The sequence below is a fragment of the Macrobrachium nipponense genome, chromosome 49, assembly GCF_015104395.2.
Source record: "Macrobrachium nipponense isolate FS-2020 chromosome 49, ASM1510439v2, whole genome shotgun sequence".
Taxonomy (NCBI): domain Eukaryota; kingdom Metazoa; phylum Arthropoda; class Malacostraca; order Decapoda; family Palaemonidae; genus Macrobrachium; species Macrobrachium nipponense.
The window spans coordinates 18,450,764-18,474,131 of record NC_087224.1 but is presented as its reverse complement, the minus strand read 5'-3'; the positions used below and the strand labels follow the sequence as shown (position 1 = coordinate 18,474,131).

Sequence of the window (23,368 nt, the reverse complement as noted above, 5' to 3'; positions counted from 1 at the left end):
TATGAAGATTCTCTCCTCCAAGCACCAGTAGGTGCCAGGCTCCTGGGATTTGTGGAAGCCTGGACACTGATAAACGCAGACGCGTCTTCATTGGCTATCATAAGGAAGGGATATCGTATCCTTTCCTGAACACTCCTCCCCTAACGTCAATACCAAGGGAACTATCAGCAAGTACAAGGATCCTGTGCTGAGGGATACTCTTCGATCGATGGTGGAACAAATGTTGGGACAATGAGAGCGATAGAACTAGTACTGGATCAAAAACTCCCCGGGGTTTTACAATCGCCTTTTTCTGGTTGCGAAAGCCTCGGGAGGCTGGGAGGTGGAGACCAGTACTGGACGTCAGCTCTCTGAACAAATTGTTCAGAAGGAGAAGTTCTCCATGGAGACTTCTGCTTCAGTCCTAGCGTCATTACGACAAGGAGATTGGATGGTGTCTCTAGATCTCCAGGACGCCTACTTTCACGTCCCGATCCACCTTCATCGAAGAAGTACCTCCGTTTCATGACGGGGGGAAGGATCTTTCAGTTCAGAGCCTTGTGTTTCGGCCTGTCCACAGCTCCTCAGGTCTTCACAAGCCTGATGACGAATGTGGCGAGGTTTCTTTCTTCACCTCAAAGGAGTAAATATCTCTCTGTATCTGGACGACTGGCTCATCAGGGCCAGATCAGAGAGACAGTGCTTGGAGGACCTAAAGTTAACGCTAGATTTGATCAAAGCGTTGGGATTGCTCGTGAACCTCGAGAAGTCTCAGCTGATCCCCAGACAGGACCTAGTCTATCTGGGGATTCGGATGGATTCTCGGGGTTTTCGAGTATTTCCTTCGCAAGAGAGAATCGCAAAAGGTTTGTGGATAGTCTCTCTCTTCTTAGGGAAGGAACATACGTCGGCGAGGGAACTGGTTGAGGCCTTCTAGGGACCCTTTCCTCGCTAGAACAGAGTCTTCCCACTAGGAAGACTGCATTTACGTCCGCTTCAATTCTTCCTCAAGAAGTCTTGGAGCTGGAAAACCGGACAGCTTTCGGACGTTTTTCCCATTCCAGTGGAGATAAATCGCACCTGGAGTGGTGGTTGCCCCCTCTGCAAGAGAACAAAGGGATCTCTCTAAAAACACAGAACCCAGACCTAGTGTTGTACTCCGACGCATCGGTAGAAAGGTTGGGGAGCGACATTAGGCTCAGAAGAGTTGTCAGGCAACCTGGAACCAGCACAGGTGACTTGGCACATAAACTGCAAAGAGCTCTTCGCCGTGCATCTGGCTTTGAAGAGTCTAGAACCTCTGGTGTCGAACAAAGTAGTGCAAGTAAACGTGGACAACACCACCGCACTTGCCTACATTCGGAAACAGGGGGGACTCACTCCTCGTTCCTTTACGAACTGACGAGAGACCTATTGCTTTGGACGTCCCACAGGAACATCTCCCTGCTGACAAGGTTCGTACAGGGAGTAAAGAATGTGAGGGCGGACAGACTCAGCAGGAGGAACCAGGTCCTTCATACAGAGTGGACCCTACACGAGGAAGTGTGTCTCGATCTCTGGTCTCTGTGGGGGACTCCTCATGTGGATCTCTTCGCAACATTCATTTCCAAAAGGCTGCCAGTCTTTTGCTCGGTCGTGGAAGATCCAAGAGCACTTATGGTAGAAGGCCGGTTCCTGCTAAATTGGTCTCGAGTAGAAGTATATGCTTTTCCCCCATTCCAAATCCTGGGATTAGTAATGAAAAAGTTTGTGGCGTCAAAGGAGACGAGGATGACGTTAATAGCCCCCTTTTGGCCGGCCCAGGATTGGTTCACGGAGGTGGTAGAGTGGATCGTAGACTTTCCAAAGATCCCCTAACCAAGAAGGACGGATCTTCTCAAGACAAACACACTTCAAGAGTTTACCATCAAAACCTCCCCGCTCTCGCTCTGACTGCCTTTCGACTATCGAAAGACTTGTCAGAGCGAGAGGCTTTTCCTCGCGAAGTGGCAAGCGCGATCGCGGAGAGCACGCAGAACCTCCACTACGAAAGTATACCAATCGAAGTGGGAGGTATTTAGAAGGTGGTGTAGATCCAAGAAGTTGTCCTCCTCCACACCTCTATAGCGGAAATTGCTGATTTCCTGCTATTCCTGAGAGAAAAATCTCATCTAGCCGTATACCACAATAAAGGGTTTATACAGAAGTATGCTCTCGGCTGTATTCAGGAATAGAGGATTGGATCTGGCAGATAATAAAGATCTCCACATCTCATAAGTCTTTTGAGACTTCAAAGTCTAAGGAACCAGTACCTCCGAACTGGAACCTAGACGTAGTCCTCAAGTTTCTGTCATCGGAAAAGATTCGAACCTCCTCATCTGGCATCGTTTAGAGACATCACCAGAAAATGCCTATTCCTATTATCTTTAGCTACGGCAAGAGAATTAGTGAATTACATGCTCTGCAGGATAAAGTAGGATTCAAGGAGACTCAGCTATTTGCTCGTTTAAGACCCTGTTTTTAGCGAAAACGAGAATCCCACCCCCGAATCCCTGGCCTAAGTCATTCGAAGTCAAGGCATGTCGAGTCTCGTAGGCAGAGAAGCAGAGAGGTCTCTATGCCCTGTTAGAGCTCTGAAGTTCTACCTTCAGAGAAAGCATCAGATGGGAGGCTCTAGACAAGGTCTTGTGTGCGCGGTAAAAGACCCCACAAAGACTGATGTCCAAGAATGCGCTGGCATTCTTTGTAAGAAACGTCATTACAGACGCTCATATGTCTGTCCTGACGAACAGTTACAACTGTTGAGAGTAAAAGCTCATGAAGTGAGAGCTGTAGCGACGTCTCTCTCGTTTCATAAGAATATGTCGCTTAAAAACATCATAGATACGACATTTTGGAGATGCAACTCAGTATTTGCATCTCATTACTTGAAAGACGTTCGTGTGACATATGAGAAGTGTTTTTTCTCTAGGTCCTTTCGTATCGGCGGATACGATTCTGGTACGTGGAGCCGACACCAATCCTTAAATGTATATACTTTTCTTCTTTTTGGATATGGTCTGGAGTCTCTTCGAACAATGGAGGACTTGGTTTAGCACGGGCGGCCGTCTATGTTGTTTCAGTAAGAGAATCTTGTCATATCCAATTAGATGAGTATAATTTTTTTTTTGAAAATTATGTATGTGTGCGTAGTGGTTTTGAGTTACGGTTGTTGTGACGAGTTCGGGGGATAACTCGAACAATCCTTAGTTCTAACATATGGTTAGGATCAGGTGGTCGGGATTGGGTTGTTGTGCTCCTTCATAAGGTGTATTGTCATATCAAGTGGATCAGCACCCATTGACAAAGTCCTTTTAGGCTCTGCCGAGTAAGCGGATAAGACCCCATCGGCAGACCACAAGAACTCTTGGCCATAGATCATATATCTCGCTAAAGTTTCTTGAGGTGATGCAGACTACTGGGCAAACACCCACGAAGTCTACCACCTATCAGGTAGGAACCAAGGTTTTATTTATACCTACAACATATGTTGTTTACCTGTCTATTCCATATAGAAGCTGTCTCTTACCCTCCACCGAAGGGTGCCAATCAGCTATGTATATATCTGACAGGTAAGTTGATTGTATGAAAATGATATTGTTATGTTTACAATAAAGTTTCATACATACTTACCTGGCAGATATATACAATTAAAGGTCCCACCCAGCCTCCCCGCAGGAGACAGGTGGAAGAGAGAAAAATATGATAGAAAACGGGATGGTTCCTAGTCCTGCCGCCCAGGCAGGCCGGTGGATCGCCTGACCTACCTGTAGTGAGTGGCGCGAGATTTGAATTTCTGTCGGGGACGGCGGAGTCTTAGCTATGTATATATCTGCCAGGTAAGTATGTATGAAACTTTATTGTAACATAACAATATCATTGTTATAATATAATAAAGTTTCATACATACTTACCTGGCAGATAATAACGATTAATAATGGCCCACCCAGCCTCCCCGCGGAGACAGGTGGAAGAGAAAAAATATGAATAGAAAACGGGAATGGTTCCTAATCCTGCCACCCAGGCAGGACGGTAGATCACCTGACCTACCTGCAGCGTGTGCCGCGAAATTTGAATTTCTGTCGGGGACGATGAAGTCTTAGCTATGTATATATCTGCCAGGTAAGTATATATGAAACTTTATTGTATTATAACAATATCATTTTTTTTTTCCCTAAATATAAATTCTTTGCAGAATTTAAGATAAAGGGCATCAAAGAAAGAGAGGATAATACTTTATGCCTCATTTTGGCCTTAGAGAGGTTGGATTCACAGAGGTCACGTTCTTCTCACAACATGTTTTGGAAGTTTTTTCCAAGAGAGTCTGGATATTCTATCAGCATCTATTATAAATGGACCTTAACAACCTCTCCACTCTGAGTCTGTCTGCGTGCAGACTGACCAGAAGTGGACATGAATGAGAGGATTTTTTAAGGTAAATGACAATAGTCATGGCCAAGACATAGAATTGCTGCAGATCGTGCTAGAGGGAATGAGGAAGCTGTCCTCTTCTGATACCTCTGTGAACCACATAGCGGTTTTTTATTTCCCCTTTCATGATTTAATGAATCACCTTTGTATATGTCTGCTATCAAAGAATGCAGTAAAAGGCTATACTCTGTCTCTACAAAGGGAATTGGAGATAGCAGAGGATTAAGATCTTCGGGATCTTTATATGATACCTCAATATGACAAGAGTAGGGATATCATGTACTTCTAATGGGATCTTTTTGTGGCCACAGATTCCATGTTCCGACAAGATGGAACTGCTCCTCATCAACTTCTTTGAGAAATTTTTTATGAGGGAATTCTTTGTTTCTCTTGGTCCTAAACGACCAAGAAGACAAGTGAATTTTTTTTTTTTTTTGAGCATTGGAATCTCGCATCAGATTCTATGGAGACTAGGCAATGGGTTCTTGCCAGCATAGTATGTCTGGCAAAAGAACTAAAACCCCTATTCCTGATTCAATGTTTTCAGATAGAGGTTTCGTTGTCCAGGCAGGGTACTTACGTTTTCATCTACAGTAGAATGGTTCAAACGTTTGCCTACAGAGTCATTGGAATGCGATGACGGCTCGAAATGCTTCCCAGAAGGTGTTCAGAGGGATACAATAAAGAGCTAGAAATCAGGAGTCCTCCCAATTTCAGCTCGGAGTCTCCTTCGACTTCCAGGCTTCTTCCCTTCCTTCGGACAAGGATAGGGAAGATTCTGCAACGAGAAACCCCTTCAACAGGTAAGAAGAGATCTCGTGAGCAAGGGAAGTACTCAAGAAGGATCCTCCTCGGAGGAAGACTCTTATCTTTCGTACTATTAGATATCCTATCGTATACTGGATGTAGCTGACTACAATCACCTCCCCTTGCCGGAGAGGCCAAAGCTCAAAGTGGAAGAATTTCTTCCACCCTTCTCCAGTCTTGTGATTTACTATTGTGGATGTTCAGGACTTTCGGACAATGTAGCGCCAACCAGGAGCCTTATGCCAAAACAGGCGTAAAAAAAACGCCAGAGGCAGACAGCCCCAAGAACACTGTCATTGTCTGATGAGGAGAAAGACCGGGCCGGGACCTACAACCTGACACAGATGTGCTGAGATTCGAACGAAATATCGGAGAGTAATTAGTGTCCGATGTGGACATTGCCAGACATCCTTGAGACTCTACCAAGCTCGAAGCTCCGGCAAGTGGGGAGGAGCCAACCAGGCGCGAGGCGCCAGGCAGGAGCGAGGCGCCAGGCAGGAGCGAGGCGCCAGGCAGGAGCGAGGCGCCAGGCAGGCGCGAGGTACCAGCCAGCCGCGAAGCTCCAGGCAGGCGCAAGGCGCCAGGCAGGCACAAAGCGCCAACCTGGCGCGAGACGCCAGCCAGGCGCGAGGAGCCAGCCAGGCGCAAGCCAGGCTCTAGGCGCGAGGCGTCAACCAGATGCGAGGCGCCAGTCAAGCGAAAGGTACCAGACAAGCGCTAGGCTCCAACCAAGAGCGAAGCACCAGCCAGGCGCGAGGTTCCTTTCAGGCTTCAGGCTTCAGACGGGAGAGATCCATTTCAAGAAAGCCCTGGTCTTCTTTGAAACATGGAGATCTCCTAAGCACTTCATAAGTGACTTGATTCCTTCAAACAGCTGAGAATTAAAGCGCAGGAAGTGCACGCTTTTGCAAATTCTTGTTCTTTACATAACAATATGTCATATAAGACATATTAGCTGTGTTGTACGGTAGAGGCAACTCTGTGTTGACTTCTCATTACACAAAGGATGTCAAGTTAACCTATACGAGAGATCCTTCTCTTTTGGTTTATACGTTTCTGCGGATACGTTACTGGGATAAGGAGCCGACACTGATCCTTAACTTTGAGTTAAAGTTATTTAACTTAGAAAAATTATTGGGGTTTTTGAAAGGAGTGTGGGGATAACTCTTTTCAATTTGAGTGCGAACCCTCGTGTTAGGATCAGGTGATCGGGATCGGTGTTGCGCTCCTTAGTTATGCAATAGGCATAGGTGTAGTTGTCATATAAGTGGATTAGCACCCATTGACAAGAACCTTTTAGGCTCTGCTGAGTAAGTGGATAGACCCCATCGGCAGACCCACAAGAAAGTAAACTCTGGCCACAGATCACATATCTCGCTAAAGTTTCTTGAGGTGATGCAGACTCCTTGGCAACAGCCATATGAAGTCTACCACCTATCAGATAGGAACCAAGGTTTATTTATACCTACAACATATGTTGTTTACCTGTCTATTCCATGTTAGCTGTCTCTTACCCTCCACCAAAGGGTGTCAATCAGCTATGTATTATATCTGACAAGTAAGTTGATTGTATGAAAATGATATTGTTATGATACAATAAAGTTTCATACATACTTACCTGGCAGATATATAACGAAAATTTTTGAATGGCCCACCCCGCCTCCCCACAGGAGACAGGTGGAAGAGAGAAAATATGATAGAAAACAGGAATGGTTCCTAATCCTGCCACCCAGGGCAGGACGGTAGATCACCTGACCTACGACGGAGTCTTAGCTATGTATATATCTGCCAGGTAAGTATGTATGAAACTTTATTGTATCATAACAATATCATTTTTTGTATAGCATGCTTAAAGATTTAATTGTATTGTTTCACCAATTAAATATTGAGAGAAAAGGTAGTTTTTCTGTGAGCCAACATGTCGTGGCCCTGGTCGTTTACCCTAGTTCTCTAGAGGGAGAGTCGGGAAGAAAGGTGGGGGACACACCATGTCCTGGTAGGAACGTATAGCATTTGGGGTAAGGTTAGGTCAAGGTAGATCTGGTGAGGTCATAAACTTTCAGTCTTTACATAGGGAATTTAGTTGCGGAAGCAAGCTGGAACGGTCGTTCACTTTCAAACAAGGTTGTTGGCCACCACTGGTAGGGGAGGAAGCCCTGCCTGCTCATCGGTCTTTGCTTTTGGGTGCACTTATATGCAAGTCCCTAATTTACAACAGCCTGGGGAGAGGAAACCTTTAATTATTGGGTTTTGTCCAGGTAAGAACATGGCTTGCAATCAGTTCCTCTCTCTTGAAATACCTGTTGATCCATACTCATTGTGCGTATCATGCTGTAAGATTGACTGTAATCAATCTAGCCCTCATACAGTCCAACCTCTTTAAACCAGCTCCCTTGAGATTTGGCCATAGCCAGACCACAGAATATCCCAGACAAAAGAAAAAAAGAAATCACCCCTAAAAAATTCCTATGTAAACAAATTCTTGCCAGCTCATTCCACATATATATTGCTGTGTTATCAAGAGTAGAACAAAGCTTATGAATAATCAGTCATTTATTAGGGTTAGCTCCTTATGAAAATTCTGGCCTGCTCCATTAAGAATCTTTCCAAAAATGTTTACACTTCGGTTCGTCAGGGCTTAAACCAATTTAAATGCTCATATCGAGTTCTGAACCGGCACCCTTCAGTGTTTTCCAGCACTTCAAATGTTTCTGGCTTTTGTTTTCAGCAAAAATCTAAATATCTGCACATAGAGAGAGAGAGAGAGAGAGAGAGAGAGAGAGAGAGAGAGAGAGAGAGAGAGAGAGAGAGAGAGAGAGAGAGAGAGAGAGACTCAACCCCACAAAGGTTATTACACTGAAAGATATCCATTTGCAAAATTCAAATAACTGTTGTAAGTTCAATAGTACCTCAGACTTCAGACTTAATCCATTCCAGAAGGCTGATCGAAATGCGATTTGTTCAGAATATGAAACAAATATTCCCATAAGAAATAAAGGCAATCAGGATTCGTTCCAGCCAACTCAAAATGTCCCCCTTTCCAAATTTTTTCCATTATAAATCCGTTCAAAAGTTAAATTAAGAGCTTTAAGTAATGAAACAGTACAAAGTAAAATTTTTGAAGAATTTTGTTTCTCTGCACAATTTATGAACTAGGTGAAAATGGTGCCTGGCCAGCTGGGGAAGGAGAGACGGAAACCCTTTGAGGAAACCAAAATGGTAGCAGTAGGCAAAGGTTGATAACAAAATCAATTTTATTCACATTTTACAAGGATAATCAAAGGAATTGTTAGAGAGAGAGAGAGAGAGAGATAGAGATAGAGTAATCAGCGTGTATGATTGTTAACATGTTTACACTTGGATCTTAAGTGCAAGAAGATTAATTATGCAACAATGCATCAACTAACAATTGAAGGCACTCAGAAGCTGAACGCAGTGCCAGCGTGTTTATTATGGAGCTGAGTTACTTTTAAAATGCTAAAAAATCGTAAGAAGCAAATGTCACTCGATAGTATTTTACCCTAACAAAAAAGAAGTGTTATGGGTAAATGGAGTGTAAGTGAAAGAAATGGGCGAATAATCATTCCAGCCCAGCTGGTAAGTCAGTTGGAAGCTGACCTCCATCTTCCACCCAATAACCCACCACCATCATTCCCTCTTCTCTCTATCGTCTCAGCGCTCCAAACACTGGCTTAATCAAATAAGTTTTTTTTTTTTTTTTTTTTTCAATTTTCTCATGTTTTATCATTATGTTAAAATTATTGTGAAATTCCATGTAATTTTTCCAGGTGAATTGGTGCATACTGCTCTTATGTACGTACAATAATGTCTTTACTGTCTCTTCTCTCTTCAACAATATCAAGATGCCTGATAACTTAAAATCATTTATTCATTATTCCTCCAAAATATAAACACTTCCTCCCTCTATCTCTAGTTGGCTGTGCATCAGTGCAAAGACTTATGATTTTGTTTGTCGTTTATGGTAAATTTTATCGTGAAAAGCTGTATTCTTTAATTTATTTTGTAGAGTATGGTTATCATTAAACTATACTCTGTCACTCAGCACATAGAACACTGGCTCAATTAGACATTTTTTATTGTTTATTTTACTGTACATATTGCTTTTGATTTTGTTCATGAAACTTACCTGTCAGATATATATATAGCTGTATTCTCTGAAGTCCGACAGAATTTCAAAATTCGCGGCACACGCAGTGGGCGGCCAGGTGGTAGTACCCATTCCCGCTGCTGGGAGGCGGATATCAGGAGCCATTCCCATTTTCTATTCATATTTTTTCTGTCGCCGGTGCTGTAATCAACTGTTTGCAGTACCTCCGCCTAGGATTTTGAAACTTCATTAGCCGCTTAAGTATCCTAATTATTCTTTCAATAATTGACTTGGATTTGTGGCTATGCATACGCTTTTCATAAATTAAATTTCAAATTTTTTGTCATTGTCCATTTGATGTCTGAAGCTAGTTAGCCTAGTTTCAGACTTTGTTGTCTGCATGGGGTAAGGTGAGGCTACCGGAACTTTCGGTAGACACTCGCTTAGTATACATGACGTTTACATGTTTTCTTTGTTAAAAGATCAATGTAATAAGTGTAATGTGTGACTGATTATGGAAGAAGTATGATTCGTGTACGCATTTTAGAGCGTGTTAGAATCAGGAGGTTTTCCTCCACAGTAAACAGAAATTAGAATAATGAACCTACTAACCTCCTATAGACTTTATTTTGCCTAACTCTGTGGTATGTCTTACGGGCCTAGAAGAAGTGTCTGTGGGGAGGATTACATCAAGTAATCTTAGAATCTAAAGTGCTCGCTCTCCAATCAGTGTTGTGAAGTGTAGTGCCCCTTGTGTTGTGGAGGGGGCATCAGATCGGCCCCATAATGCCTCTAGGCCTGGACCTGTCGGACTCCCAGGACCAGGGAGAGGACATGTCGAAAGCCGCAAGAGGGTTACGGGGGCTCCCCACCGATCTGGCATCCCTTCGGCAGGACCTGTTGACGCTTCCCAGGCTGCTAAAGATCGGGCACGTGCACAAATCTTGAAGGATTGCTTCTCGTCCTCTGAGGCGTCCTCCCTGCGCAAGGGTTGGAGCTCTCGGAAGGACTTGCGCCCTCTAAGAAGCTTTAGAGAAGAGGACGCTTCACGTCCTCTCTCTCGTCAGGAGGGAACGTCAGATCGGTCCCATAATGCCTCTAGGCCTGGACCTCTGTCAGACTCCCAGGACCAGGGAGAGGGCATGTCGAAAGCCGAAGGAGGGTTACGGGGAACCCACATCGATGTGGCGTCCCTTCGGTAGGACCTGTTGATGCTTCCCAGGCTGCTGAAGATCGTGCACGTGCACGAATCATGAAGGATTGCTTCTCGTCCTCCGAGGCGTCCTCCCCGCCCAGGGGTTGGAGCTCTCGGAAGGACTCGCGCCCTCTACAAGAAGCTTTAGAGAAGAGGACGCTTCACGTCCTCTCTCTCGTCAGGAGGGAGCGTCAGATCGGCCCCATAATGCCTCTAGGCCTGGACCTCTGTCGGACTCCCAGGACAGGGAGAGAGCATGTCGAAAGCCGATGGAGGATTACGGGGACTACACACTGATCTGGCGTCCCTTCGGCAGTATTTTATATCGATAAGTGTGACAAAGGGCGGCCGTCATCTTGGTCAAGAAATAGAAAACGTCCATAAGGAAATATCCTCACGAGGATACCTTTCTAAACATGCTACGCTCTATCAAGAGGAAGGAACGTCGTTAGGCGCTCCATATACGTTACGTAACGTTCGCTTTACTACGGAACAGGATATTGTTCAAGCTGATGAGCTTGACGTCCGGCAAGCTGCTTTGCATAGTCAAACAGCTCGCCAAGACGCCTCTTACTCGTCCCTAAGGGACGCTCTGTCAGCAGCCAGAGATGTCTCTGGTTCGGCAGCAACGCTGGACAGACTATCCTAGTTTTCGACAGGAGAAGGGCAAAAAATTCCCCATAAGAACACACAGGCGTCCTTTTAAATACCCTTCTGCAAGTGTAGATGAGCTTGATAAGACGCAAGATGTCGCATAGGCGGCCGTCGTTTTTGTCAAGAGTGGCGAACGTCCTTAAGACTCGTCCTGATGACGATCACCTTATTTCTGCTTAGGACGCTCGCTCTTCATGAGCGGTGTTCCCCTCGCTAGGGAGTCTCTCAAGTTACTTGTGTTGATGCTTTTGGGTGACAAGATCCTCTCTGAGATGCCGTTCAGAACACTTGGTGTTCTATGCACCGACATGCTCAGCAAGACTCGCGCGAGGACGTCCCTTGAAAACGCTTTTCGATGTTCGATGTCCTACTCGTAGAGACGTTCACCAGGACGCTTTGGACGCTCGACGTCATAGCATTGAGACGTTGGCAAGGACGCTCGCCAGGATGCTTTTTGGAAGATGCTGTGTGTCTTACACATCTGGACGCTCGCCAGGACGCTAGCAAGGACGCTTTTGAAGACGCTCGGCATCCTACACGTCATGACGCTCGGCAGAACACTTGCCAGGACGTTCTGCAGAACAATAGGCGTCCTGCACATCAAGAGGACGTTCTTCAGGATGCTCCACAGGACATTTCTTTATAGGAAATTTTAAAAAGATTTGGAGTTAGCGATGAGGCATACCCGAATTTCTTCTTCGAACTCTCCTGCCCCTTCATTGATTTCTGCGGGAATCGGGAGGACTATATACTCAAATTCCTGGCTTGCTTTCTGTCATGTAAGTGGGTTTCCCCCTTTAGCAAGATTCTAATTGTTTTGTCAAGTAAGGGGGTTTTCCCCATTGACAAGATACTAAATGTTTTGTCAAGTAAGTCGGGGACCCCTCATAAATGGGTTAGTTCTCATTGACAAAGATCTTAATAACATTTTATCGCGTAAGCGGATAAGCTCTTACTAACAAGGTTCGGAAGAGCTCTCATTCATATCAGAGGCTCATCCGGGAAGGGAAAAAGACTTGTAGATTACGCCATGAAGTCTTATGTCCAGTATCATAAGAAGCTTGAATGGTCCTTTTCGATCCTCGGTTCTCACTTGAGGATCTCTATTCGAATAATTTTAATCCGTTCTCTTGGCAAAGAGAAAGAAGACAGTCGATTTCCATTCTCTCTCTCTTCCTCGTCGAGGAAAGAATGTAGTAGAGAATTTGATGCTCAAATTACTACAATATTTGCGTAGTTTATCTCTGCGTCATATTACTAACTTATGGGTCAAGTCATATACGCATATCGTATTTACCTCTACGGATAGCAACCGAAAGGACTGTTGTTCTAAGTGTATTAATCAATATTCCCTTTCAACCTTCCAAAAGTTTCCGGGGGTAAGAACAGCGCTTAAGGTATTGTTACGACAACAACAACTCAGCCTCTGCATTTAGCGAATTCTGCTTCGTTTATATATGCCTGCTTGAGGGTTTCCTTTTGCTCGATAATATCATACCTATTCCTTCGTAAATGGAGTAGCTGGCAACTCAGGCAGAATGGTGCGAGACGATGAATGAAGGCTGCTGTTACTGTGATTAACGCAGTACCGGCTAGCTCTCTGACATGCGCGGTCGGTTACGTCTCTCTCTCCTGCGGGAATGGCTGACTAGCCGTATCTCTGCCCCACAATCATGGATTTTAGCCTCGGGTTGAGGGGATTTCTAGTAATCATGTCTGAACATGCCTTCCGTTTACTTAGAAAGTTTCAACAGAGATATCTCTTAGACCTGTTCGGTGCGGTTTACCACACCGTAATAGAGTTCTGTACGAGTCTACTGCGGCATATCACTATAATGCTCTCCTGTTTATGCAGCGCAGCCTTATTAGGGAAGGAAGCATGCTTTGTGAGGGAATGGACGAGTCTGCTGGGGACCATTTCTTCTCTGGAGAAGCTTGTTTCCCTGAATAGACTGCAATTCAGACCTCTACAGTTTTTCCTACGGAGAACTGAAATAACATCAAAAAAGATCTAGAAATAATTCTAACATCTCTCAATGGCGTTGACGATCACCTTAGGTGATAGCGAGAGGGTTCCAGGCATCTAGACAGAGGTACAGATGTCCTGGCACATAGTCTAAAAGAATTGGAAGCAATTTGGTTGGCTCTCCAGTTCCTAAAAGAGTGAGTTTTGGCCGAGTGGTCAAAATCATCTTAGATAATTCCACAGCTCTCTCATGTCTCAAGAAGAGAGAGATGGTTATGGGCATAAGCATAGAACGTAACGATCCTCAAGAGGTTCGTTACACGAGTACACGTCAGTGCGGATCTTCTCGATCTACGGCAGCAACTTCTGAAGTCTGAGTAATCCTTGTTTAGAAGTGTGTCGAGAGTTGTAGAGACTCTGGGGACGTCCTTTCGTAGATTCTTCGCAATAGTGAAGACGAAGAAGCTTCTTCTACGTTGCTCCCTTATTCTCGATCCGAGAGCAGTAGCAATAGACGCCATCCTTTAGTATGGAATGGGGATAGTTGGTTAGTCTCTTTTCCCCTATTCAAAGCTTAGGAAATATAATTTAATTGCTGGCGTCAGAGGGAGCGAGAAAGACGCTGATCTCTCCAGGTTGGTCTTCGAGAGGCTGGATTCACAGAGGCCACGTCCTTCAGAGAGCACTTTCCAAGGACCCTTCCCGAGAGAATCGATCTACTCTAACAGCCTCGTTTCGAGAGGTACCTAAAACCTCTCCGCTCTGAGTCTGAATGCGTTCAGATTGTAGAGAAGCGAGAGGATCTTCAAGATTAATGGCAAGTCTCATTTCCAAGACATAGCAGTGCTGCCTATTTTGCAGTGTAACAATTGGACTGGACCGTTTCTGGGGATAGTGTAGGAAGAAAGACTGTTCCTCCACCTTGAACTCTGTGAATTTCTTTACCGTCTTCCCTTTCCGTCTGAAGTATTGGGATAAGCTATCCCACCCTCCAAAGCAGTCCCTACTATTGTAGAATACAGAAATATGTTGTTGACGGCCTCTAGGCTCAGAGATTCGGATCTGTCAAACAACAAAGCCCTTCACGATCTTTGAGGTCTGTGGAAATCTTGAAATTGTCTAGATCAAAGCTTTTGGCATGGAACTTAGACGTAGTCTGAAGTTCCGGATGTCAAAGCATTTCGAACTTCTCCTTTCTGTAAACTTATACACATGTCCAGAAAGGCTATTTTTCTAACCACTCTAGCTATGGCAAAGAGGGTTAGTGAGGTTTTAGCCATCATCAGAGGTTTTGGCTTTAGAGAACATAATGCGGTGGCCCTCTAAGGCTTCCGTTCTTGCTAAGTACGAATACCCATCTAACCCTTGGCCCAGAGGGCTGGAGATCAAGGGGATGGCGCAAATTATGAGGCAAAAGCCACAGAGAGTCCTGTGCCATGTCGGGGCTCTCAAGTTTTATCTTGATAAAACTAAAGGAAGTCGAGGTCATTCGGACAATCTGCGGTGTTCCGTAAAAAGACCAGACTTGCCCATGTCCAAGAACGCCCTGGCGTTATAGTTAAGGAGTTCTTTTAAAGAGTCTCATTCATTATGTTTGCATAAAGATTTGAGATTTTTTAAACTGAATGCTCAAGAGGTGAGGGCGCGGCCTCGGAAGCATTTCAACAGAGCATGACACTCAGTAACATCCTGAGTGCCACGTTTTAGCGAAGCAACTCTGTGTTCGCTTCACACACTCGGCGGGATGTGAAGACGACATATGAGATCTGCAAGTCGCTTAGGGGGGGGGGGGGGGGGGACATACATATCCGTAGATATATTATTGGGGGCAGGAAGCAGCACGAATCCTATCCTATAGAAAAGGGATAGGTGTGCTTTTAACTTTGAAGGGTCGGTTGCTTGAGGCGCGTTCCCTTTCTTTAGCCTAGAAGTTATGGAACTAACCTTGATAGGTTAGGTCAGGTGGTGGTTTTAGCTTCGTTGCCCTCAGAAGTATGGTCATATGGTCTAGTCACATTGTGGTCACGCCCCCGTTGACAGATCATCTGGAGCGCACCAGCATTACAGGTCTCTACCTTGCTGGCAACTCTAGTAAAGCAGAAGCAGACTTTGGTGACAGTAATCACAAAGTCAAGCTATGCTAAAAGGTAGGGAACCAAGATGTCTATCATCTACATAGATTTGTTTCCTAAAATCCTATTCTGTCTCTTCCCACCCTCCAAAGGTGGGATTCAGCTATATATATATATATATCTGACAGGTAAGTTTCATTAACAAAATGTTATTGTTATAATACAATTAAGTTTGTTCATACTTACCTGGCAGATGTACTATATAATTAAGTGCCCACCCACCTCCCCTCAGGAGACAGTGGCACTATAAAATATGAATAGAAAATGGGAATGGTTCCTAATATCCGCCTCCCAGCGGCGGGAATGGGTACTACCACCTGGCCGCCCACTGCGTGTGCCGCGAATTTTGAAATTCTGTCGGACTTCAGAGAATACAGCTATATATATATTGCCAGGTAAGTATGAACAAACTTAATTGTATTATAACAATAACATTTTTATATTTTATCATTATATTAGATTTATTGTGAAATTCCCTCTTACTTTTTTTTATGTAAATTATTACTGCTTTTACATACATACCGTAATATTTTAACTATCTACTCTCTCCTCAACAGTATCAACGCTTCCTTATTCAGTCTCAAGTTAGCTGCATGTGATGTCACCAGGGTGACATATGATTTTGTACATCTTTTATGCTAAATTTTATACTGAAATGCTTTATTTTATTTTTGTTGAATGTGGTTATCATCAAACTATATACGTATTTCAAAGGGAAAAATATGTTAACAATTTTTCTTGTAGGACACAGTACGCTGTCGAATATAAGTATAAACAAGATAATTGGTCAGTTCAAAGTATACTAGTATTTGTGCGACAAATGACAAAATGTTTGTCGAAAATTTCGTTCAAAAAATGAAATGTTCAACATAAGAAATGTTTGACAAATGAGGTACCACTGTTGTATTAAGACTGGTTATCTTAAAATTTGTTTTACATACTGTATGCAGTTATATTTCATGCATTATTGTCCTATTATTATTGTATTACTATAATTTATGAACATAGCATTCAGGTGCTATTTGCATCATGATAAAGTTTACATTTATAAAATCATAAGCTGATGTCAGATTTGAGTCCTTTTCGATCCACTCCCTAGAGGACTTTGTTGGTGGTGATCTATGTGATATGCTACTGTGTCCTGGTTGAGTGCTTCATTACTACTTTAAGAGGACTCGGCATCTCAGACCTGATTGTTGATGAGACTTTGTTAGTACCAGCTCAACCAAGGAGGAGGTGTCCAAGAACACAATCTCTTTCTACCTTTATGAGACAATCAAGCAGGCGTACTCTTCATCTGCCGAGATAGACGGGAATCTGGTGCAAATGAGAGCTCACAAGGTAGGGGCATGAGCCCATCCCTCACATTCCAGAAGAATCTGTTAGTTCTCAATGTATCATGAGCAAAGGTGTGGTCTGGGTGTGGTCCAACCAGACCACATTCATGTCATTTTACCTTCCAGACATTGCCCGTTGGTCCTTGGACATGATTTTCTTGGGTCCTGTGGTGGCTGCCCAACAAAATGTGTAGCTCACCCAGCTCCCTTAGAGGGACAGGTAGCATCTGACCTAAGACGAACAGTAAGCAAGAGAGAATGTGTGCGAGTGATTGGTCTCCTCCTTTTTCTCTTTTACCTCGCTCTCTCGTAGGGCAGAGAGGCAAGTAGTGAGCCATCACATGATGGACAGGCTTGTCATGCAGGCAAGTTTAGTTAACTGAGTATCTCATCTTCCATCTTTGGTAGATTGTTAGATGCAAGTTCCCCCTGCCCCCCTAGCAAGGGCTGAGAGGGGTGGAGAAACAATCCTGTTTGTTTTTGTTAGCTTCTTAGTGTTTCCGACAGTATGGGTTCATCCAAGCCTTTTTTTTTTTTTAAGTAATGACACAAACTCATTAATTCATGCCCAGAAGTCTGGCATTAGAAGTTCCCATATGTTCAACAGGCTAGAGGTAAGGAATTCCTTCCTTAGTTCTTCATGACCAGGAAGGGATTCCTGGGTTGGTAGAATTTCCAGTTAGTTCAGAGATTTACCCAGAATCCACCCTGCAATGTGTAAGTCTCCTATGTAAAGGTCAAAGGTTTGTATATGTGTAGGAACAAGTAGCAAATTTTGAAGTAATTTGTATTTTTCCTAGCATACAAACCTGAAGGTCTTGACATTTACAGCCAACCTCACCCACCCCTCATTCTGGTACCTGGACCCAAAGGCAAAATGGAATACAGACCTTGTTTGAAAATTAAATGACTGTTCCAGCTCCTACTTGCAAGCTAAATCCTATGTAAAGACCCTCAGATGTTTATGTTAGGAAAAACAAAAAATACTTTAAAATTGTTTATTTTTTCATAGGTACGTATATTTAATCTGCTGCCCCTAATATGTACAAAATTTTAATTTCTATGAGTTTCTATTCCCTGCTCGTATGCAAGTACAGTAGTACAGTATTTTAAAAATAATACAACATATAAATTATTTGCTGATATGAACAAACTCGGTATATTTCATTGTTGTATTGTAACCATTATTTCTTTTCTTGTAGGAACACATCTGTTCAACAAGCAGCTTGTATCCATACTTCCATAAACCGTAGGAGCTTATCTGAATTTTTTGATGACAAAAAGAATTGGGGTGAAGTCGAGGTTAAAGTTGGCCGGTCCTGGAAAGTTGAAGAGCTCAGAATTAAAAGCAATGAGGACCTTCATAAGTTATGGTAAGTTGCTGAAGTTGAAAGAGCGTTTGAGCCATTTCAAGGAAAAATGGGATGATATAAACCTTATACAAGTATTATAAGACACACAGTTATCATGTCAGTTAAATTTGCTCCTCAACATTATTGTGAGCATTTTTTGTACTTACCTTTTTAGATGTGATGCGTTTTGCAGACACTGTAAATGTTATGAATTAAAAGATAAGTGTGAAACACAATTTAGTTTAGGCTCAACATTTTTCTTTACAGTATACTGTTAACAATATATGTAGAATGATCAAGTAGGCTATACAATACTATACTAAATTGAATTGTTTGGTAAATTAATGGGCAGTTGTATGTAGGTGTAAGGCTAGACAATTACGGACTGGAGCGTTTTTTCTCCTAGAAGTCTGAACAGTGAAATATCTTGTCAGTTTTATTATTATTATTCAGATGATGAACCAAATTCATATGGAACAACCCCATGGGGGGCTATTGACTTGAAATTCATTCTTTCAAAGAATATGGTGTTCATTAGAAAGAAGTAAGAGGAGGTTAGGGGAAATACGGAACAGATCTTGCCTATTAAAAAAAGAGAAATTATTTAGAAAATAGATAAAAATGCAAGAATATTATTAGGGTAGTGATGCATTGTATCTTTGCTTGAATTTTGGAATAAAGGACCTCTGGAACTGCTGTAGTTTTGCAAGATGGAGCAAAACTACAGCAAAAAATAAATTCTACCTTTTTTAAACAATAAACAAGATTTATCTCTCTGGTGGTAGGTTTCTGTTTCCTAATACCAGCAGTTATGACTTGGATGGTTGGATCATTGACGGATGGTCTCTAGTTTGTCAATTTTTCATAGGTTGTATTTTAACAGAGATCTCTCACGTTCTCAGTTGATCCCTGATTCCCTTCTCCTGCAGAAAGCAACCAGACTTTGCTGACCAGCAGCACCAATCAGGGATCAACTGAGAATGTGAGAGATCTCTGTTAAAATACAACCTATGAAAAATTGACAAACTAGAGACCATCCGCCAATGATCCAACCATCCAAGTCATAACTGCTGGTATTAGGAAACAGAAACCTACCACCACGAGCCACTCAAAGAGAGAGAAATCTTGTTTATTGTTTAAAAAAGGTGGAATTTATTTTTTGCTGTAGTTTTGCTCCATCTTGAAAACTATATTCAGAACTATGTTCAGAGGTGTTGCATCTATGCATTATTAATTGCTTGTTTGGCATTAAAGTTATTCCATATTTGCTTAAAGAGGGTGCAAATATTTAAGCAGAATTGAAGAGTAGCAAGCAGATGCTTCATGAGTGGTGCAATGTTTCTGAACTTCAGAAGAATGTTGGACCTTTAGTAAACTACGCCTGTTCGTAAGTTCAGCTTTTGTGGTGCTCCAACTTTCAGAAAATTATTTGTATCCAAAAGATTATGTAACAATTCTTAGGAGTGTGGAATTTTTTTAATGCCCAGTTTATTTGTGCAGTCTTTATGAATAGGTCAATTTAATTAATACTTGAACACCATGTTTCTCTTAGTTTTCCCGACTTATTTCTTAGTTGTTGACATGTCTGTTGAATAAATTTTATAATTTATTGGTAATTTGACCAGTTTGTACATTACTTGCATTTAGATTTACATTTCATAGCAATTTTTTTTTTTTTTTATTATTATTTCATTGCTTGAAGTAATGTTTGTTCCGACACAGCATACAAACCTTCGGTCCTTTTACAATAGGAAGGTACTAGCGGCAGCTGGATAGGTCGTAAGCTTTCGAACAAGGGGTTCGGTAGTTAACTGCTTGTCCGACAGGTGCGCGCGCGCGACTGGGAGGTAAACAAATCACTTTTGCTTTCGGCCTGCTGGCGTGTAGACGTGTATCATCGCTCTCTGCCCGCTTCATCGTCGTTTGCTTTCGCATGGTTGTGTTTTTCATTTTCTATTTATCTAGTGAAACTGAATTGTAAGTACAATCATTTCATATTTATTTCCATTGAATTCAATTGTGAATTAAAGGATCTTGGTTTCTCCACGCCCTCCGATTACCCGAGTGCCGGGACTGAAGGGCGTAAGTGCGGGAATTCATTTTTCCCAGAAATGATCCTCGTATTGTGTATGCTCGGTGCCGAGGGCGGGAGAGCGCTCGCTCCGAGCTTATATTTTGGTTGGAAATGTGTAGATGAAAATCGTAAGTAAGTGCCCTTTTCATTTATATTTTTTTTTACCTGTATGCTCGTTGCCGAGCGAATGCGCTCGGCACGAAAACTTATTTGTATGGAAGTGGAATCGCAAGTACAGTATTCTTTTTCATTTTCATATTTTTATTTTGATTGTAGCAATACTCATTTTGGATCAGTTTCCGCTCTTACCCGGAAATTGATCCTTTCCCCTTTTTATTTGAATGAAGTGAAATCGCAAGTGCAGTTCTTTTTCATTTTCATATTTTATTGAGATTGCATTATTACTTGGATCAATGTTTCCGCTATTTCCCGGGAATTGATCCTTCCCCTTTTTATTTGTATGAAGTGAAATTGCAAGCGCAGTATTCTTTTTCATTTTTCATATATATTTTTGATTGCATCAATTCATTATGGATCAAGGTTTCCGTTCATAATCGGGAATGGATCCTTTTTATTTTCCCTTGCGCTCGGTACCGAGGGTGCAAATGCGCTCGCTCCAAGCCCTTATTCATTGTGAAGTGAATCGTAATGCAAGATTCTTTTTCATGTTATTCCTTTTATTATTGATTGCATCAATATTTATTTTGGTTCAAGTTCCGCTCAGTCAGGGAATTGATCCTTTTGCCCTTGCATTCGGTTCCGAGGGCACGATTGCTCTCGGGCTCTTATTATTATTGTTGGGTACATGGGTGCTGTGCGGGGGTGGGGAACGAGAATCCCCCCCCCCCCACCCCCCGCAAAGCTCCCACAGATGGCCCTTCCCCTTCGGGGGGGAGGTTATCTGGGTTCTTCTCCTCGCCCGATCCCGTCGAGCGCGGGGGAGGGCGCTCGGTGCCCGATGTACAATTGTATTCCGGTGGGTCTTCCGCTCGTTCGGTGTGGGGCTCACCCCCCGCGCGAGGGGACTTCCCCCCCCACTAATCACTACTACTGTTATTTCCGCAGGTGCTATTGCCACGAGGGTGGACCTTGGTGAGGTATGGGCGTCCTTCGATTTGCAGGGCGTGCCTAGTGTCCAGGGGCGGCGGTTCTATGTCTGGGCCTGCTGCGGTCACCCATGGAGTGGTGACCACGACAACGATATCGACTCCAGGTGACGACGTCCCTCCTCACCTGGTGTACTCGCCTCACGTGGTAACAGTCTTGCCTACAGCGCTGTGCGTGCCGTTTCGCCGTACCGAGAGGGGGGCGTTTGCCGCCGCCGCTCGTGGTTGCCGCGCTGCCGCGATCACACTTCCGCTGCCCTAGAGCTCGCCCCTGGACCTGCCGCCGGTACCAGGATGTTGCTGGCTGCTGCTCCACCTCCTGTGTTTCCGGTGCTGCCTGCCATACCTGCCGATTCTGTACTGACTGTCCATGCAGTTGCTGCGCTGGCTGTCCCTGCCGATGCTGTGCTGGCTGTGCCTGCTGTTCCTGAGATGCCCATACCTGCTGACGTCGTCCCTGTTCGTGGTGGTACTACCCCAGACTTTGGTCTGTCTGTACAGGTGCGTCCGGGCCCTGTGGCTTCGGCTACAGCAGCCCCGGCTCTGCCCTGGATGGCAGATCTTACGTCTGTCCTGAGGAAGCTGACGAAGAAGAGGAGGAAGGTGTCGTCGTCGTCGTCTTCATCTTCTTCATCGTCGTCGGCTGCTGCCTCTTCCCCTTCGACTTCTAAGGCTTCACAGCCGAGGAAGAAGAAGGTTGCCTCCTCCCTCCTAAGAAGTCTCCCTCGGGAGCTTCTCGGGACCCGTCTCACCTCGGTGGGACGGGAGGGTTCCTTCCGCTGGTCCTCCTGCTCCTTCGGGAGCGGGGCCCGTCTCTTCTTCCGCAAGGAAGAAGACTACGGGGACCAGAGGGGTACCGGCTAACACCGGTACTTCCTCGCCTGGTGTCAGTGGTTCTGCCACTGCATCAGGGTCCGTCTCGGCCTCTCGTTCGCGGGAGGTACCGAGTATACGGTCGCCTACCAGCGACCGTGCAGCCAGGAACCAGACCTCTGAGCCCGCTCAGCGTCAGGTTCACGGCACGGAGCGGAAGACTGGTGACAGCCGCTCACGCGACTCTCACCAGACCAGCTCTCGCTCTCGCGGCGACCAGCTGCTGGCTACCCGGGATGATGTGACAGTCCACGACCGGCCACGGGCTGAGGCTGGGAAGAGGTCCCCCCGTTCGCCGGTGCCAGCCACGCGCTGGAACCAGCGACGTGACGTGCCGAGGGACAAGCACCGGTCTCACTGTGACAGTGGAGCCTGCAGGTCGCCTGACCGTCGCTCTCACAGAGAGCGATCGGGTACGGCAACCAGCACCAGCTCTTCTGACACTCGAGATCGGGGTCGCTGTGCTCAGTCCAGCCGTTCTCCACAGCGAGATGGTTCGACCAGGCCTGCAGCTCGATCGCCACCGCGGGTTGACGATCGCCTGCAGCCCTCCAAGCCTGCTGGTTCTGCCAGCGAGCGAGGAGGGAGCGTCAGGTCTGCCTCTCCCGTACCTTCAACCTCCTCGGGTTACACTGGGAGGAGCGAGGTATTGAGGAGTGATCGTGAGGGGTGTGCGCCCCTCATGATCCATCCACGACGCCCTACGTGCCAGGCACGGTTCTTGGACCGGCCAGGACGTATGCGCAAGTGGCTGGAGGAGACCGAGAGGGCTGTCGCTGTTCCCCCTTCTTAGGGGGAAGGTTCTCGGAATATGCTCTTGTTCGAAGGGCTTAACGGTCCTACTCTGCAAGATGCTGTGACTTCCGAGATCCAGAGGAACTTTGCCGAGGTTATGGCGCTGATTCGTCAACACAACGACCTCGGGGAAGGATCGCCGCTCCCACCAGCAGAGCCACGTCTCGGCTCGAGTCGTTTTGGGGCCCGAGAGGGAACCCAAATCGACGGTGGGTCTGCCGCGATCGGAGCTTGCCGACTGTGTTGAACCAGGTAGTCTCTTGTCTCCGGACAAGAAGGCTCTCTCAGTTCTGGCCGGTCGAACAAGCTACTTCCACCTCCTCTACTGCGACAGAGGCGTTTCTACGTGTCTTCGGACACCGTATTTGAATACCCCTTCGGTCCTCCTGAGAGGTTTCGACCTCGACGAGGACTGGAATGAGTCGGAGGACGGTATCGGCTCTCTCCTGTCAGGTGTCGATCAGCCCCACCCAGACGACGTTCACAGTGGCGGCAGACCCTTACCTACAGTATGAGTTCGTAACCCTCCTCGGGAAAATGT

General features: G+C 44.9%; 1 protein-coding gene across 1 annotated transcript in view; it reads left to right on the top strand.

The window, feature by feature from the left end:
• LOC135205256 (large ribosomal subunit protein uL29m-like) overlaps nucleotides 1-23,368 on the top strand; it is a 49,650-nt gene that overhangs the window by 16,261 nt on the left and 10,021 nt on the right. Inside the window, exon 2 of the mRNA XM_064235606.1 lies at nucleotides 17,830-18,000. Coding sequence (XP_064091676.1) covers nucleotides 17,830-18,000 — 171 coding nt within the window. The remainder of the gene's footprint in view (nucleotides 1-17,829; nucleotides 18,001-23,368) is intronic.